The sequence below is a fragment of the Corapipo altera genome, unplaced genomic scaffold (genome assembly GCF_003945725.1).
Source record: "Corapipo altera isolate COAL_440 unplaced genomic scaffold, ASM394572v1 48b, whole genome shotgun sequence".
In the NCBI taxonomy this organism is placed as follows: Eukaryota; Metazoa; Chordata; class Aves; order Passeriformes; family Pipridae; genus Corapipo; species Corapipo altera.
Window position 1 is genome coordinate 3,469,086 of NW_020884884.1, and position 19,286 is coordinate 3,488,371.

General features: G+C 34.7%; 1 protein-coding gene across 8 annotated transcripts in view; it reads left to right on the plus strand.

Moving 5' to 3' along the window:
• Positions 1-19,286, plus strand: part of USH2A (usherin) — a 379,301-nt gene that overhangs the window by 184,366 nt on the left and 175,649 nt on the right. For all 8 annotated transcript variants that reach the window (XM_027641249.1, XM_027641251.1, XM_027641252.1 and 5 more), the window contains 4 exons: positions 5,467-5,626; positions 6,118-6,289; positions 10,670-10,817; positions 15,833-15,984. In XM_027641249.1, the coding sequence (XP_027497050.1) occupies positions 5,467-5,626; positions 6,118-6,289; positions 10,670-10,817; positions 15,833-15,984 (632 nt within the window). The remainder of the gene's footprint in view (positions 1-5,466; positions 5,627-6,117; positions 6,290-10,669; positions 10,818-15,832; positions 15,985-19,286) is intronic.

Consider the following 19,286-nt stretch of genomic DNA (forward strand, 5'->3'; position numbering starts at 1 on the left):
ACAGTAAAGAATTTTTTCTTTTAGGAGTAATTTGGAAAACCAGAGATATTTACTGCTGAATGAATAGTTTCTAAAACACATCAGCATCTGCTGGCCAGCTGGAAGCCAAGTTTTTTTGTTCATTATGTCAAAGTCTTTGCTGGTTAGAGAGCAGAACAACAGCTTATGGTGCTTCCTGAAAATAGTTATTTGAGACCCTGAGTTTATTTATTTCTCTTTATTTCTTGGCCTTGTTTTTAATGGCTTCACAAAATTCTTTTAATTGTTGCTCTGCAACATTACGGAATCACATAAGCATTCTTAATTATTAATTAATATCTGTTAGAATTTACTACTATCTTGGAAGGTAACTGTTTTCTTCAATTAATGGGCCAGTTGCACATGTGAAAAGCCTTGCTAGTTTAGACAATTAAGTACACAAGCACACTGTTTTCTTTGGCTTACCTGAGTTGCCTGAAGTACCTAAGTGGTGTCATTGTGACACCCTGATTTTTCTGAAATATTTTCAAGAGAATGTTGAGTATGGTGTGGGGTTTGCAGGAAATCTATGAAATGATGCAGCAATAGTATAATACCTTTCTAGAGAAAGGTATTATACATTAGTGATTATTCTTTGAGAGTGATCAGTGCTTTATAAACAAAGCAAGCAGGATGTACTGTACTAAAAGTTAAATATGAGTTGTTGCTTGCTTTCAGAAAATGGTGGAAGGCAGAGGACTGCTAATGGTGTCTGATGGAGCAAGCCTGATAATGTGATCTTGACACTTAGCGTATGAATTAGATTTTTTTTTTTTGGTGGTGCATAAAAATCAGAATGGGACATTGTTGTATTTGGTGATGGAGATTTATGGTCCCAAAGAGTTTATTTTCTAATTAAATATTAAGTTACTGTGATTTAATATAACAAATTCTGAGAAACAAGATGAGAGAACAGAGTAAGGATATGAGTAATGGGCTGAAGTGTTCGTACAGTCTACCTGCATAAACTACGTGGTAATTGGAATTCTTTGGAAGTTTTTCATTTTCATACTCTCTCAGCAGGTTTTCTTGGTTGTGCTGCTAAAAATCTCTTGCTACAGTGCTGCTGTCTTATTTTCTCTTGAATATAACAATGGGATAGCTATTGTCTTGATTATTTTCCTGAGAGAAACTATGTGGGGTTCCTTACACAAGTCATGTGAGCACTCAGTAAGACAGGATGTTGCCATTTCTGACCCTTAAAATAGTTGCTTGAAGTCAGGGAGAGTGGAAACAGAGTGGAAGAGGGGAGGAATTGCAGTAAACCTGAATATCAAATATGTTACATATAAATTAAAACACTGTAGATATTATTACCGTGTTATTTTTGAACAGTGATGTACTCTGATGACCTGATGGTAAAGATAATGTTTTGTTAAATCTCTAATTTCAGGTGTTGTTTTTATTTTTTTTTTACTGTACTATGTTTTTCTCTCTATCTTAGTAACATCTCTCAAATTCCATGCTAAAAGTAGCACTGTAGTGTTGCATATTATCTTTCAATGACTACCCATTAAATTTGATCAAAGCAAAGTGAGTGTTCTTATTGACCATGCAAAGAGGGTCATTCTTTATTCTTTCTGTCTCATGCATTGATTGTTCTATCAGGAACAATGCTGGTGATTATTAGCAACTGGGTAGATACCAACTACTATAGTTGGTTAGTGTGGGAAGTTCCACATCACATATGTAATAAATGCAGTGGTATGCAAATATTAATTTTAATGATAGCTATAGTTAACAATTCTCCTGGTGACATGTGAGTTAGAAAATAATTTAGTTTGTGTGTATTGCCTCTGAGGTCAAAGAGATGAAAAGGCAGGTTGATCCTTCCTCTCCCTCTGTGCTACCTTTTTCTTTGGGAAAAGAGGGATTTTATTTTATTTTTTTTCCTTTGTTCTGTTTTTGACACAAAAATGCAGAATTATTTTTCTGTCTACCTACTACTTTAATAGGATGATTTGAGGAAATCCTTTACTCCTAAGAAAGTGTCTTTTTTCTTTGTCCTTTGGTGCTCTTTGCTCTTCTGAGTCTAGAAATGAAAACAAGACCAAATTCTCAATTGTTTTTTTTTCCTCAGTGAACTTCCATGATTTTTAAGTTTAGCTTTGTTTTGGTAAGAAATAAGTGGTTTCAGAGAGTAGTTATTGGAATATTGAAATAAGAAACATTTGGTCTTATTTTAAAGTAACTGAAGGAACTGGAATTGTGGAATAGATGGGAATATAGCCTGATCAAGAAAATTTGTAAGAAAAAATATTTTGTTTTTTTTGCTGTAAGTTTAAAAGAAATAATTGTGTCCTTATTGGGCTCATTTTGTAAATTAAGATCAATAAAATCCTTCCGACCAACAGCATGGAATCAATTGTAAAATAACATATAATTCATGCTCTATATTGTAAATTATAGTTTGTTTGACATTAATCACTGAGTTTTCCATGCTTTGGGGTGCATTTTCTTGTAACACATTTCCACATAATACTTGTGGATCCATTTCTAATGAGTTTGAGAGCGATCTGCTTTTCATGTCCACAATTGCCTACATTTGATCTTATGCAAATCATGCAATCAAGCAAATGGAAAGCAAGGCATTATTGCTAGAGGACCTTGACAAACACTGGCTTTGTAGTTTTAAGAACCTCCTCCCTCCTCCTTCATATTCATGTTTGTATCTGTAGTTGTTTGAATCCAGTGATCCATTATGAAACACGCTGAACTTTAAATAGGAAAATATCTGCCGTATCAGATTGTGACAAATAATTGCATTGATTACAATGTAATATGATTTTATTGTTCAGTTTGTCAGTTTCTGGTTCTAACCTTTTAGAAATACTGCCTACACTTATTTGTTGGCTCATCCAAAGCTTGCTGAAGTATGTGGAGAGATTTTAATGGGTGGCAAAGCTCATACTTTGAGTGGCATTGCTGAGACTCTTAATTTCTTTGTTTTCTACTTCTGCTTCCACAAACATAATGTTTCTTTTTAGCCTTTTCCCACCTAATCTTTCAGATTCCATTGAAACTTTCTATTTGGCATGTAGTAGACAAAATACTTCAGTGTTATTAAATCAAGATGAGGAATAACAATTTTCTTTGATGTTGTTGACATGTTGCTTTTTTCCCATATTTTATATTTTGACTCTTTTTTGTTTTAGTCTCCTGTCTTTCCCTTCCCTCTCAGTGCATTTATCAGTTGATTCAAAAGGGTCTCACTGCTCATATGTGCTGTGTTTCCTTTTCTTGTTATTCTTGGTTTTTTTAAACTCTAGATGTTTGCCTGTCTTGTCTTTTTTGCTTTTTCCATTCTAGGGACTGACAGATACACATAGTAACTTATAGTCAATTGTTTTCTTCAGGGAGGGAAATTAAAAATGTTTCCATGTTTCATTCTCTTAATCCCTGATGAAGTTTACATCAAATTACACTAGGTATTTCCAGAAACTTATGTCTTCAAGTAGTTCTATCAACTACAGTATGCATCAGGCTACCTTTTTAAAAAATAGTAGTTCTAGATGTGGAATTTTCCTTAAAGGAGAGGAAAATAGCCCTCACCAACAAGGAAAAGAGTGATCCACCACAAACAAATGGAAAAGGAGACATCCACTTTTTCTCTTTCCTTTCCCTTGTGTTCACTCTGCTAAGTGAAGCCCCCTAGTATAGTTTCAGCTTAGAGAGAACAATGCATATTCACTGTCTACAAGGTTAGCAATTAAATAGGTGCTGTGAATTGATTTCAACTGTTTGTTTTAGGATTGCTAAAAGTAAAATCCTTCTGGTCACTTGTTTGCACACTCGCAACATGAAGTACCTGATACTTATGTCACAGACTTTCAGCTCCACCTGTACTTTTTCTGGCTTCTCTGATGCTAGCTGCAAGGAATAAAGGGTCCAGGAAGCTGTACACTAATGAAGGCAATACAGTCGGTGCAGTATGTGGAGTTTACTTTCCCTGCTTGCTGAGCCAGCTTGAGCACCTGCTCTGGAGTGTGCTTTCCCCCTCTCACGGACATAAGCACTGCTTAACCCTGGTAGAATCAGTCCCATTATGTTGATTAAACATGTCACTGTGTTACAGGCATTCAATTGATGATTTTTTTAGCTACAGCATTTTTTTTTTAACTCACACTTTGCCATGTGCTCCATAGAACAATACCTCTGAGTGATACAGTATTTTCAATAAAAATGCACAAGTTTATTCTTTCTCACAGAATGAAACAAATCAGAAGAAATTCCGTTGCAGCAGGGACTGGAGTCATTATATAAGAGGAAAACTAATGGGAGAGAAGTTGGGTCTACAAATCTCTGCTTTGATGATGTGTTTGTCATCCAATTGCAGTTTTTGAATTTGTGCTCACAAATATTTTTATACAAAATTATAGTTTGCTACTACCTGGCTCTGAAAACACTACCATTTGTTATGTCTTGCAAAAACCCAGAATTTTTCTGGCATACTGAAAAATGTGTGTCTGTAGCATAAGCATTTTACTTGTATATCTTATACTGTTGCCAAAACCTCAGTTGTAGATTCCTTCTTAAAGGATTTGCTTATTAAAGTATATGATTTGTATTTTAATAAAAAAAATGAAAAATATTTGAAAATTAGGTCTGTATTGGTTTCATACGATATTTTTTCTGTCAAATGTTCCTTTATTAGTATAGGGAAGTGTATATGATGCTAAAGATCTTTTAGAGTAGCAAAAATGTTACATTTTGTTCACCATTTTCTGCAGTAATTGAAACTCAGGATAGCTTCATAATAAATAAACATTGAAGAGTTTTTTTGCTATAGCATTAGACAGGTTGTCTTTACTGAAATATATTTTACAGTTGTTTGGTGTTTGTGCAGTTGAAGACAAACAGGCAAAGAGAGAACAGACCAGTATGAGTGGTGGCAACAAGGAGCTTCCTTTGTGTTCATGCTTATAGTGAAATTTGTGTGGCATGAATCATTGTATGTATCGATGCTTGACATTCATGTATCATACAGCACATTTAAAAAAAAATATAATCCAGCCTTGTTAATGAATTTGTACTTGTTTTTCCCATTAATTTGATTTGATTTAATCAGCTCAAAGGTGTTCATTTGCCACTGTAGCGAATTGATGTAGTATGTAGCACCTAAGAAGCTAAGATGTTTGGGGGTTTTTTTGTTTGGGTGGTATACATTCTAGTGTAAATGGCGTACAATGGAGTCGCCTCAACCAAAGCACACCCCACATATCTATTAGGAGTCAAAATTTGCATTTATTTGCTATTAAAGAACCAGTACCTATTCACTCCTCTGGGACAAACCTGAAGCATTTGAGATACAGGTTGCCCTTCCTTTCGATTTTCTGAATTCACTACTGCCGATGCCTAAAATCTATCTGACACACACTACTGTCTGAAAAAAAGAAAAACAAGGTAAAATCAGTATACAAAGTAAATTCATATTATTTTTTGTCCTAGATTTAGCAGTTTTTACGCCACACCAGTTTCTGCTCACTGCCTGCACGCTTGCTGGCTGTACAAACAGTTCCCAGGTCACCTTGTTTACAGCACAGCTGCCACCATCTCACGTAGATGCCCCGGTCCTGACGGCTTTGGATTCTAGAACGATATATGTACAGTAAGTAAGGATTTCTTCTTTCCTGACAACACAATAGTGCATCAGTTTATTCAAGAATTCCAGTGAGTTCAATCAGGGGAAGAGTTTGTGACATAAAATTAAATTTATTATGATTAAATGCATAGAAGTGATTAGTTTAGTGGTTCTGTGAACCTTCTGATTATCACTTGCCAACTTAATTTCCATTTTGTCTTTACGCAATCAGTATAACCTACATATGGGCATAGCCCCTGCAAACTTCAGTGCAGGAAGTGTTCTGGTGATATGCCCGTTTGTATCCCCTGCTTTGTGTGTTACTGTAATCATTTATCTATTGAGTGCAAATACAGCATTAAAGGTATGGCTTAGATTTATTTTTATGGTTGCATAGCTGTGTTTTCAAATTCTCAAAATAAATCCCTCAAAGTCACCTAAACAAAACCTTACCGTTTTCAGTATGGTCTAAATCTTTATTTGGACTGGTCTTAATCACATTTTACTTTTATTTGCAGATGGAAAGAACCAGTAGAAGTAAATGGAATCCTAGATCGCTATATAATTTATATTGCCAATAATGAGCAGAATTTTACCAAGTGGAATGTAATCTATAACAGCACAGAACCTTTTCTGGATTTTACTATTCCGCAGCTTTCCCCGGGTACTGAATACCTCATAAAACTAGCTGTAAGTTTTAAAGATGTGTAGTAGAGGTATAAAATGGTGAAAATGATTGTGATTTTGTTAGCATCTTAATATTTAATGGTTCATGTGTCCACTTTGTTTAACCTCTTCTTTCTGAAGCTAAGGTGGATGAGCCATCCTGAACAAAAGTAGGTTTTTTGTTTCAAAACAGGCCCTCAAAACTGTGCATATAATTTTAGTACAGGTTTTCTTCAAGGATAAGTTGGATGATAACTAATAAATAATTGACTAGAAATATATAAAATGCTTTAAAAATGTCTCCTGGACCCAACTTACAAGAAAACATTGAATGTATTTAAAAATATTAACCTTTTATATTTTGTACGATGTTATTTTGTTCTTCATAAAATCTATATGTAGAAGGAAATAGCAGAGAGGAAGAGTTCAGTGTGAAGTAGCGTTTTATTTATTCAAAACATTTTAAGAGACATTAGTGTTTTCTTTGCGTTTCATTATCATTGGTCTTATTTTCTGATGAAATAGAACAGCTTCAGCTCAATAGCAAACCTGAAAATATGTGAATAAAAGCAGGGGATTGTCTCTTGTTTAAGCACACTGTTCGTTTTATAACAATACCTATATAAGGATATTTGCTTTGATAAATGCCATAGGAAAATATTCTGCTCTTGATTATGAATAAATTTACATTTATGTAGACTGGATATGCATTCATTTTTTCTTAACATGCTCTTGAATGTTCTAAATATTATACCACAAAAAATAAACTACCTTCAGGTAATGATAAGGATCTGACTTGAACCTGAAAAAACAAGAATATTCAGTCTAATTAAAGCTTAGATTCATGCTGAAATTAATTCATTTGTGCCTAGATATTTCAGCATAGCAAATTGTAGAGCATATAAAATAGCACCATGTCCAAAATTAAGGCAGTACTTCAACAAGCATTTTATGCCCTTATAAAAAAGGAGAATTATCAAAAGAATTTGTGCTGTCCTTCACTGTGCCACAGCTCTTCTCTGCTCCTGCCCAGCTTCTGTGCATGGGGGCACAAGGAGAGAGGCTCATGGAAGAATGAACAGCTATGATCTGGAGAGCAACTGGAACTGCTTCTTTTGGTGCCTCTGCCTTGGAATATGAGAGGAAGTGTTGTGTGGACATTGTTTTTACTTCATCGATGTGCATAGCTTTCCTAGAAGTTACTGAATAAATTTTTAGGAATCTTTGATCTCTATATTTTATTTCTCATTTCTTCTTTTTTTTTCCCTCTTAGTATTTGCATTTAATCAGTTGTAACCAGAAAGTAAGAAAAGATAATTTCTTCTAGTGACAAAGATAACCCGGTTTACTTGGATAAAATGTAATGACCTCAGATAGGCAGGTTAGAAGATCTAAATGTCCTTGCAGGTTTGAAAATGATGAGTCTAAAAGCGCATGAAAAGCCCAATATCTTTGTGATGTGATAGCTTTTTAAAAACATTTGGATCCATTGTATATAGAACTTGTTAGACTAGTTTGAGAAAAATGTAATATTATAGTTTTGCAAGTTATGAAGCTTAAACGTGGCCAAATGTTACTTGTATACTTTATGAAAGGAAAAAAAAAAAAAAAAACCAAGCAAAAAACCACCATCAAAAACCAAACACCCAAAATCCAAATCAACCATACATACCTGAAAAAAATTTGAAATATTTAGTGTTTCATATATAACTTAACTGAAATTCAATAAAAATTTTAAAGAAAAAAGGAAAAATAGCAAGTCAGCAATGGCTTAACTAAATGGATTCCTTTTTTTTGTTAGCACAAAATATTTCTATCAGCTAGAATCTTTTCCTTGTTTCACAGGTAGTATTATTTTTTTTGCATCCATTCAAAAATTGGTTTTGGTTTATGTGGGAAACTGAATTATCAAAAGTTGCATATTGAATGTGGTAATCAGGAGCTTCATCAGTACCTCACAGGCTGCTGGCTTTAACTTTCGTATGACAGGTTAATATAAGTACATTAAATAAAGTTAACAAAATGTTTATCTTTGTATGCGGTTACCAGTTTTCAGAATTGATTACTGCCGTTTATTATTTAGCAATTGTATTCATAAATGAGCCCAACAGCTTTTGTAAACAAATCTAATGCTTCTTTCCAAAAGTCAGCCAAGAAGACTTAAGGTCATGTCTTCATGGACTAGTGCGAAGGATCTTGTGTTTGTTGGATTGGTGTGAGCCAAGCCAGTCTGAAAGCAAATGGAAAGCTGAAAGGCTGCCTTTAGTAGCCAAGGTGTCACACGCATTTGTATGACTTGAGTGCTTTAGTGGTTTACCCTGTTAAGCTGATATCTCCTCAGGACTGTGTTGTGTTGGTAAGCTCAGGTGCCACGTGGAGCATCGCTATATGATGTCATTTTAGGTGGTTTGTTTGTTCTTTACCTGCCTAGTTGCTTTGGTATTTTGGCAAATTTTACCTGAAATCTGTTTCTCAGTGAAGTTCAGAATGACACAATGGGACTTGATCTAGGTGTAGAATTTTGTGGCTTTGAGCATCACTGGATGTGATTGCCAGAGTCACAATGATGTCCAGTCCTTTTGGATACACTGATCCAAAATCCACCTGTTTACAAAGCAGAAGAACCATAAACTTCATGTCCCAGTAAATTTCAGGATACAAAAATTGAACTGTATGACATTCAAGAAATAAATGAATGGGAAGGCTGCTGTTACCAAGCCCTTAAAAGAAAAAGCCCTCACTGCTGAAGTAGGCCTGGAACTTAATTAGCAAGGCAGTAAGAACTGTACAAGGAAGAGGCCTTCCAGAACTGGTCTTTTTAGCTTCTTCATAAGCCAGTAGAAGGGAAATAATTCAAAGATTACTCTGCCTTTACTGGAAGAATAATTTTATTAAATATTTACTTATCAAAAGTTACCTCAGTATCCCTCTAAGCTGACTCTATTTTTTGGGTGGGGTTTTTTTTTGTTTGTTTTTGTTGGCTTTTTTTTTTTTTTTAAATACTATCTTTAAAGTAAAGACCATTTTTTGATGTTCCCAAAACTGTTTCCTTCTTTCATCTTTATTTGGTAGTTCAGACTGAACACAGGGAATCATTCCTTAGTTGTGTTGCGAGTGTAATTTCCAGTGAAATCAAAATAATCTTTGTGTACAAAATAGTTCCTCATTTACAGGCAGTGCTTATTTTTACTCGTGGTGTCAGTATAAACTTTTGGAGGGGGTAGGAGGTATGTTGACTGCTCTCTGATTTGAAACACAATGGGAAACGGGAAGTTGAAGGCAATCCTTTCAAATAAAATATACTAGATTAAGAGAAACTTTTTTTTTATGGAGATCTGGTCAGCAAGGTTATTTTTCCTTTGTGTGCTGATGATCCTTAGCAGGCTACTTGTCCACTTCAGCACATGGGCAACTCTGGAAAACACAGGCGGTCCCATAAATGTTATTTAACTCTATGTTAGATAGAGTTTAACATAGAGTTAATCTCTAGAATCTGAATCTTCATCAAATTCAAGTTTTGATTTATTTTACTGTTAAATAGTAAAACCAAAATAAATAATAAACTAACACAAAAATCTTTAAATCCAGTACAGAGTATATATTTTTGTATTTTTTTAACTTCTCTAAGAATTCCTGTCTCTTGTCATTGCTAGTGCTAATAATTGGTAAATCAGCACATCTAAAGACCATAGCTTTGTGCATGTAAAACTTTAAAAGCTTTATGGGGTGATATGCACATTTCCTTACATATTGTATTATTTCATAATCATCCACAAAAATAGTGTGGTTAATATTTTGTTCTCTGAGAACTGAAATACAAATAATTTTACTTTATTTTCCATAAACATGTAATAATAACTGGTACATACTGGTTTATAATAGAGTGTTTTTTCACTATTTTAATCGTTATGTGCTATTGTGAAGTGCAGCACTGTCTGAATGGCATTTTTTTCTCAATGGCTATTCCTTGAGATAATTTTTTAAGTGCCTTGCAAGTTGGTCAGTATATTCTGTATCTGGAACTTGTGAGAGCTTTTCAGCCATTTACTGGAGAGTTTTGTACTGTAAATAATATATATTGCACTAAAATTATCTTTAACTGTGGCTGCAAAAGCAGTGCAAATCTGATTGATTATGAGTCACATTTAAATGGAAAATGCTGCAAGTTAAATAGTACAATATTTTAGCTGTATTATACCTAAAACTGAAGTATCATGAGTTACGTTACATCATCGTGTTATTTAAAAGAAAACAAATCTATGCTAAGAAAAGTATCTTTTATGAAAATGACAGACTTACTAAGTTTAGATATGTAAGAGCAATAAAACTTTAGCAACATAAAAATTGCTAAAATTATTGATACTACACTGCAGTATGTTTATTTGTTTTGATTAATATTTTAAGGCTTGCACGGGAGGTGGATGTTCCATAAGCGAAGCTAGCACAGCTATAACAGATGAGAGTACACCAGAAGGTGTTCCTGCTCCAAAAGCCCAGTCATATTCATCTGACTCCTTTAACATCTCATGGACTAAGCCTGAGTATCCGAATGGTAAGTGAACTCTTTTAGCCTCAAGTTAAAAAGATGATTAGTAAAGGTAAATTAATATTCTAAATGGCAGCTTATATGTGGTGCTTAATTTTTAATGATCATTTTAGCACATAAAATACCTGAGATAGTATCATTGTCTGCAGCTGGGAGATTGTGGTTTTCAGCCTATCGTGCTGTTTCAGTGGCTCAAAAGTGCTCCCTTTTGATAGTTCTTGTGTACTGCATCTCATTGTTTAATGTTTTCCAGGACAACTGAGCTGAGGAATAGGCATTCCTGGAGAATATCAGTCTAGGATGTTAATTTCACCCTCCAATAAAACATTAATTTCTTTTACATTAATTGATTAATTTATTTTATGTTAATTGATATGTAATAATAATTAGATTTGTGTTCTGTGTAGTCATCATTTCCATGGCTGTGAAAGTTAAATAATATGCTTTCTTTTGTTTAGAAATGTTTTCCATTATGAAATATCAATCCGTAAAACTCTTGGACAAATTTTACATTTCTAATGAGATTGCATAGTATCATTTGCCTTGGAATTCACTCTGATTTTATTATCATGCATGTAAAATCACTGCAGAGGATGCAATGTAGAAATCACTAAATTTAAAGTATTAGAAATACTTTTCTTCATTGGCTTATCATATTGATATATATCGTTTCTCCCAGTGGTTTTACATGAATTTCATTTTTGTCCTGCAAGTTTTTTCCTGCTTTCAATTGTGCTGGAGCACATCCTGCTTGTAAAACTTCCCTTAACACACTTGAAATGATTTCCACAAAATTGGTGATTGTAAAGCTACACATACATAATATTCTGTGAACTCTTACAATAATTTTAGAAAAAAAAATAAGAGTACATAATGTGTTAAATAATGTATTTAATAATTTATGGTTCTTTCATTGGAAGTTGTTGTGGAAGATTTTGCCTCCTAGCCCCTTAGAAATTCCCTAACCCTGTTTCTAAAATCCCATCAGAATATGTGGCAAAGGCAAAGAGGCAGGAGAAAGGGGAGGGGTAGTGGATGGGAAGGGAGGAAATAGGGTAGGAAGGTCATGTATGTAATTTAGTGGATAAAGTCTAAATAATTTTCACTAAAATAGACATATTTTATAGTTCATCTCAGGACCTGATCCTGTTATCCTTGCATTGCGGAAAAAAATCCAAATAGTTAGAGAATGGTTTAACTAATCAAATAAGTATAAATATATATGTGTATATATATGCATATCAACAGCACAAGATAAAGACCTATAGTTTAATATTAAATTTCCACCAACTTCCTTTAAAACAACTAAAAGTTGGGATCCCTGACTAAATTTGGGTGTTGTATCGTGTTAATACACCATTTTCTATGTACAGCTTGGCTCTCCTTTTAAATACGGCGAACAGCTTGTTTGGAAATAACTGAGTGTGTTAGGGCACCCTCAGCAAGTTTACAGACCTCGCCAAGTCAGGCAGGAGTGTTGGTCTGCTGAAGGGTAGGAAGGCCCTGCAGAGGGATCTGGACAGACTGGATTGATGGGCTGAGGCCAGTGATGTGAGGTTCAACAGGACAAGTGCCTGGTCTTGCATTTGGGTCACAACAACCCCATACAGTGCTACAGGTTTGGGGCAATGTTGCTGGAAAGCTGCCCAGAGAAAAAGGACCTGGTTGACACCTGAACATGAGCCAGCAGTGTGCCCAGGTGGCCAATGGCATCCTGGCCTATATCAAAAATAATGTGGCCAACAGGACTAGGGAAGGGATTATCCTCCTGTACTTGACACTGGTGAGGCTACATCTCAAATCCTGTGGTCAGTTCTGGGCCCCTCATTACAAGAAAGAAATTGAGGTGCTGGAGCATGTCCAGCAGAGAGGCAGTGCTAGGCAGCAGAGCTAGTGAGGGTGCTGAAGCACAGGCCTTATGATGAGCAGCTAAGGAAGCTGGGTGTGTTTAGCCTGGAGAAAAGAATGCTCAGAGGGACCTTATTGCTCTCTACAATTGCCTGAAAGAAGGTTGGAGTGAGGCAGGGGTTGGTCTCTTCTCCCAGATAACAAGTGATAGGACAAGGGAGAACGGCCTCAAGTTGTACCAGGGAGGTTTAGATTGGATATTAGGAAAAATATCTCAACAGAAAAGGTTGTCAAGCATTGCAACAGACTGCCGAGGGAAGCAGATGAGGCACTATCCCTGAAGGTATTTATAAGGTCTATAGATGTGGCACTTATAGGACATGGTTTAGTGGAGGGCTTGGCAGTGCTGGGTTAACAGTAGGACTCCATGATTTTAGAAGTTTCTTCCAACCTAAGTGATTCTCTGGTTCTATGATATATATATTAGTGTACATTCCCATTCTCCAGTTTTCTATTTCCATCCTTTTCCTCATTTTATAAAAAGAATTAAAATCCTGACAACAATAAGCAAGCTCTAAAACTTTTCACTGAGCAAATGCTTGATCAGGAAAACTTGCCCTGTTGTGCGATTTTGTTTTGTTCATTCTTAGCACATCTTTTGGGCTGCCTAGTGGTCACATCATTTATAATCGCTCTCTGTGTCAGTGTTTTAAAACTGTGTAAGGGTCTGAAAAATATCGTAGTTGAGAAGACTGAAATATGAGAAAGACCAGCAGAAGGCGCTTTCCCTTAAATTTTCTTACTTCAACCTTCTACTGGTACATTCTTGTAGTCAGAAGTTCTAGATCTCTGGGGCCATTCCTTTCTCTCTCCCTTCCTTTCTTCTGCTACTGCATGACAGATGTTACTGTTTATTTCCGTGGGCTGAGAAAGCTCATCAGCTTCGAATGGGTGTGTAGGCTGACTGGGCCTTGGACAGTACAAACTTTACTAGGCTCTTGTGATATACGTGGAGTCCAGCTGCTTGCCATGATTTAGAAAAACTTAAGGAGAATTAGTATGCTACCCTTGAGGCCAAAGGTGACAAACAGGATTAAAGGCTATATGTCTTCTTCATAAAGATAACATAAAGAGGGGAGTCAAGCTTTGAATCAATATTGAGTTACAGTGGGGATACCACAGAGGTACATATGACACCTACATTAATACCAAATGATCTCATTCTGATTCATGCTGTTACCATAAGTATCAAAGGAATTAATAATGGTTATAATGATTTGTCAGGCATTGATCTATACCCTCTGATGACCAGTGATAGGACCTGAGGGAATGGCATGAAGTTTAGGGGAGGTTTAGGTTGAATATTAGGAAAGGGTTCCTCACCCAGAGGGTGGTTGGGCCCTGAAACAGAGTCCACAGGGAAGTTATCACTGCACCAAGCCTGGGAGAGTTCAAGAAGTGTTTGGACAGTGCTCTCATGCACTTAGAATGATTTTTGGGGTTGTCCTGTGCAGGGCCAAGAGTTGGACTTTGATGATCCTTGTGGGTCCCTTCTAAGTCAGTTCTATTCTATGATTCTATGATACTTTAAAAGGGTTGGTTCTACTGGTAGAGGTGCTTAGAGTATCTCAGTGTTTGGAGCTTTTCCTGTGTGAAAGACACCATTAATGGCAGCATTCACATGTTTACTCTGAGACAAATAAAATATTTTTAAGTGTATCTATATAAAATTAGTTTATTTAATGTAGAGCAAATATCAACCATTAATGCTCTTGCTTTACAAGCAACTAGACATAGAACCACAATGGATTTTTCCTTTAGGAAGCCTGTCAAATGTGGTAGGATTGATAGTGTGAGATTTACCGGGACTTCCTCCCACACGTCTCTGCTGCCTGTTTAGCCTCTTACTTTTCTAGAAGAGAAAAGAATTGAGAAGTCTGTGAATCACTTCACCATACTCAGCTCTGCATTGGTTTAGCATATAAATCTTTTGAAGTAGAACTCTTCAAAGCTCAGCTGAAATAGTTGTGGGTACACTTTTATTTACGACGCATTTCTCCATTTAGTAGAGAGGAAAATCTTTTCTCAATTTCAAACCAAATCTTCCTCAATGTAGATTCAAAAAAATTCAGTTTTAAGGGAAGAAACAGTGAGCTGAGCTATATTTTTACAATATGAAATTGTTTTTTATAATAGAAAGATTAGAAGGCCTCTTCTGAACTAAACTCCCTTCAAATGAATCCTGTAACTTTGCATTTATTCACTTTAAGATTTAACATTGAAATAGCTTTTAAAAAGGGAGAATATTCATAAATGAGAAAGATGGAAGAATAGCACTGAGGAAAAGTACTCTTTTGCAAGTGCAACTTCCAAGATAACTAAATCTGTAAAATTCAGTCTTTAGTTCATTAAATTCAAAATGCCATATGTATGGTCTGTACAGGATTCATGCAATCTATCCTAATATGCATCTTTGGAAGAACAGAATTTTAGAATTCCTTATAAATTAGGTAAACAATCACCTTCAGTTTTTGAGTTGGTATTAGCCAATTATACAGGAAGGACCATTCTTTCCTCTGTCTAAAAGTCTTGCCAATGTTTGTTTTCAGTTTGCAAATATGTTTTCTGAAATAACTGTCATCAAGAATGAGCACCAGTAAGGTGTTTTGTGTGACAAAATTATTTGTTTCTGATTTATTGTAGTTATAACACTGCCTTGAGTTGTCCTTCCACATTTCAATTATATTGTAGATTTTTATCTAAGTCTAAAGCTGTTAAGATGTGGGATAGTTGTCTGTCTTTCTTGTTTCAATAGCCATATGCATATGAAGAAGTTTCAATAGCCATATGCAGAGGCTGTGAACCAGAATTGCCCCAGTTTTCCTGATTCTGAGGTGATTTGGCTGCTGTTCAGAAACAAGTTTGTTAAAGGGTAATCTTTGGAATAGTGTAATTGTATTTAAAGATGCAATCCACTTGTGATGTTTTCAACAGTTAAAGATGGAAGTGTTTCTTCTGAGTTTTATGTGCAGAGTCACACTCAAAACATTATGTGCTTAACTGTAAACAGTTTGAAATGCTGCAACTTACTACCTCCTTGATGTCTATAGCATTAGTTTTCTTCTAAATTCTGTAGCATTTTAGATATTGAATGCTATCACATTGTTTTATAGGTATTATTACGAGCTATGGGTTGTATATGGATGGTGTTCTGCTGCAAAATTCATCACAGCTAAGTTGTTATGCTTATGGCCTTGCTCCTTGGAGCCTGCATTCCTTCAGAGTCCAGGCATGTACTGCAAAAGGTTGTGCATTGGGTCCATTGGTGAGTATCTTAATTTACATTCTGGAAGTGTAATAAATGTCAGATGACAGTGAATATCAGAATAAATGGTGATGATTCACTCTGGGCAGTACTAACCCATCTGGCAAAATGTGACATTTAAAAAAAATCCTGTTTAAGTGCTGCTAAAGATTCAATAGGTCATTGTTAGGCACCATTCCAAAGTAGAACATAGGTACTGTGAAGAAAGACAAAAACTGAGGCTGAAACACACATTATTGAAATTAAATAGAGTTAATATGTTTGAAAGGTGCAGATGTGCTTTAACCAGATTTATAAGGATGTATATAAAGAAAGAGTTACTGTTCCAGTAATGAGCAAATTTCTAGCTGCCTGACTGAAAGGACTAAAGTTAATTTGAGAATCACAGAAGCCAGAAGTGGCAACAGGAGCAAGGAAAATATGGTCATTCATAAATCTTTTGAATGCAAGTATGTGATCAAAATATTATACTGGACATATTTTAACAGTCTTGTACAATACCACATTTTTTCAGGATTTGAGAATACAGGAGTATTAAATTTGACATGTGAAAAACAGGCCTTCTGAGGCTTTTTTATTTTATTAGAGGTTTTTAGACATACAGCTGAACTGATGAATCTAGTATGATTTCATAGTTCTGTAGCTGATGAATAACTGGAATAGTATCTACTATGCTATTTTTGTTTTCAGACACAACTGAGAAAGAAGCCTGTGTTTATTCTGGGATAACAATTTGTTTAATTAAGCTGTAATTGTGCACTTTTAAATTTAATAAAAAGAAAAGGAAGAAGAAAAGAGAAAGATTTGGGAGTTTTTTGTGGTTTTCTTTTAATTTTTTTCCATCACAATTTTATAATATCACTATTTTGTATCTGTGAAGAACTTCTAGGTTTTATTTTTATGATATAATTTGTTAGTCACATTTGCAATATTATTTACAAGATTACTTTCTTTCAAAAATACTGGTAATGTTTTCTATCTGTAGAAGACAACTAGACTTTATAACCATTAAACATTTTATAACTTGCTCTACTTCGAAGGATATTTACTCTTAAAAGCTTGAATGGCTTTTTGCCTGTTTTTCTTGTACATTTTTTACAACTTCACATATACCCCAAAAGCAAACCTTGTTTTAAGGTATTTGATGTGCAATAACCTAATCCATTGTCTTAGTAGTGATGTTTAAGACAAGTCATTACCAAACTTTGCATACAGATGAAATATGTGTGTTTTCAGCACTACTGTCCTATCAAATAGGCATCAAAAAGGCAGAACAGAATAGCAGTAGCTAGGGTTTAAAAACATATTTTTTCTAGCCTTTTTTCACATCTCTGCTGAACTACAGACTCATAACTTGACTTCTGAAACAATTGAAAGTAGGGGTTGCTGTAGCTGATACTCATCTGCATCCCATGATGAGTACGCAAACTGTTTTCCAAAGCCAGTGATCCATCTCTAATCACAGGAATTGAAGTGCAACATCTTTATTTAGGCTCACCTAAGTGCTGCCTAAGTGCTGCTGGATCTTTATTTGACTTTTTAAAAAGATTTTCATATCAATTACAGAGTAAATCCAACACTTAAAACAAAAAAGGAAAAAAAAAAAAAGAAGAAAAACCTAATGTTTTGCCTCTGCTCTAAATAGTATGGGAAACATCTCCCAACAGTAAATTGATACACTTCCAGCTATTTTTGCTGCTGATCTTGTACTTTAATGTGCCCTAATCGATCAATGAACATTATGTGAGTATGCTAAATATGGGATTTCTCCAGTTTATATTTCTGAAGATGGCTCTGAAGATCTTAATCAGTTATGAGATTAATAACATTAGCTGTTATTCTGTTTCAATAACTCTTTTCTTTTGGGTTAGATAGTTCTTGTTTAACTTTTTTTTTTCTGTGAGCATGGTTTATTTTCAAGTGAGATGCAAATTGTTAACATATAAATTAAGAAAAGTTAAATTTTAATATCTTGCTACTAAAGCCACGATATTGCTTTTGTGTCTGTTCTAGTTGGGCTTTTTTACCTGAAAAGAAAAATAACCTGGATTATAAAGAAATACTGTAACCTCTAACAGATACTTTAGAGAAATTCAGAAGTGAAATTCTGCTGGTTTTAAAATATGTTAGCTCTTGGAAATCGCTTGTAAATAAACAGAAATGATCCCCACTGAATAATTCTCATCTCAACCCACTGCAATTAAACTTAGATTTCAGGTTTTTATTTTATGCATATTCTAGTACTTTTAAAAAAAACTTAGATGGATGACAATATTTGCCCTATATTCCTATCCTATGGTTAGGTGTCACATATACAGTAGCACAGTCTTTGTTTATTAAGTTATTGCTACACACATCTGAAAATATCACAGAATTTAGTATAAATTAATGTTTAGAAAAATAAATAGGAAACAGGTTTTCTGTGCCATATGTTTGTATAGCAGGTCATAAAGAAAAAACTGAAGACATAATACAGCTGTTGTGGCTGTTTAGGATGGGATACAGGTTGCTACAAATTCATATTGTTTTAAGATTTTCTTTAATCTTCTTCAGTCGAAAAAAATAGTTGTTCACTTCTTCATGTTTCTGATGTTTCTGATTGAAGTACCTGCATTTAGCAGCACTTTATAGGAAACTATTTTAGTTTAGAAAGCACAGTTTAGTCAAATTCTTCCATGTTTTTGACTGAAATATCTAATCAAATGGCACTAATCCAAAAAATCTGTGGAGTATTTGTTTATCTTTAGGCATGTATTTGATCCTGTTGACTTTACTGCAACTTATCACCTATTTTAAGTATAACAGAGTGTACGAATATAGAAGCACATATAGAGATGTTGATGCACATCGAAGATATAGTCTGGCACTTGTAAAAAATAAGCTTGCCAAATTTTACATGCTGAAAAGTAAAACATTCATGTTTCAAGGACAGAGAAAGTATATTTGGTTATTTTGATGACAGAGCATGTGTGCAGATTAAAAATAGCATTTATTAGCACTCCCATGAACCTGCAGCTGAGAGGCACTTAGAAAGGTGTGAAACCATCTTATACCTTAGAAAACACCAAATAAATAATGTATGAGAAACAAACTTGTTGCCATAAATAACGTACTATCAAATTATTTTGTCCCATAGCACTGAATGTTTACTACAAGTTATGAAATTCAAATACTAAATTTCTAGGATATTGAATAAGTGTTTATTTATTTATAGTAAAATCTTTTATATTCGGTGCGTTATTCAGCTCTTCTACAGTATTTTATTTTCTCTTAAAGATTTATTTCTTATTGCAACTTACATT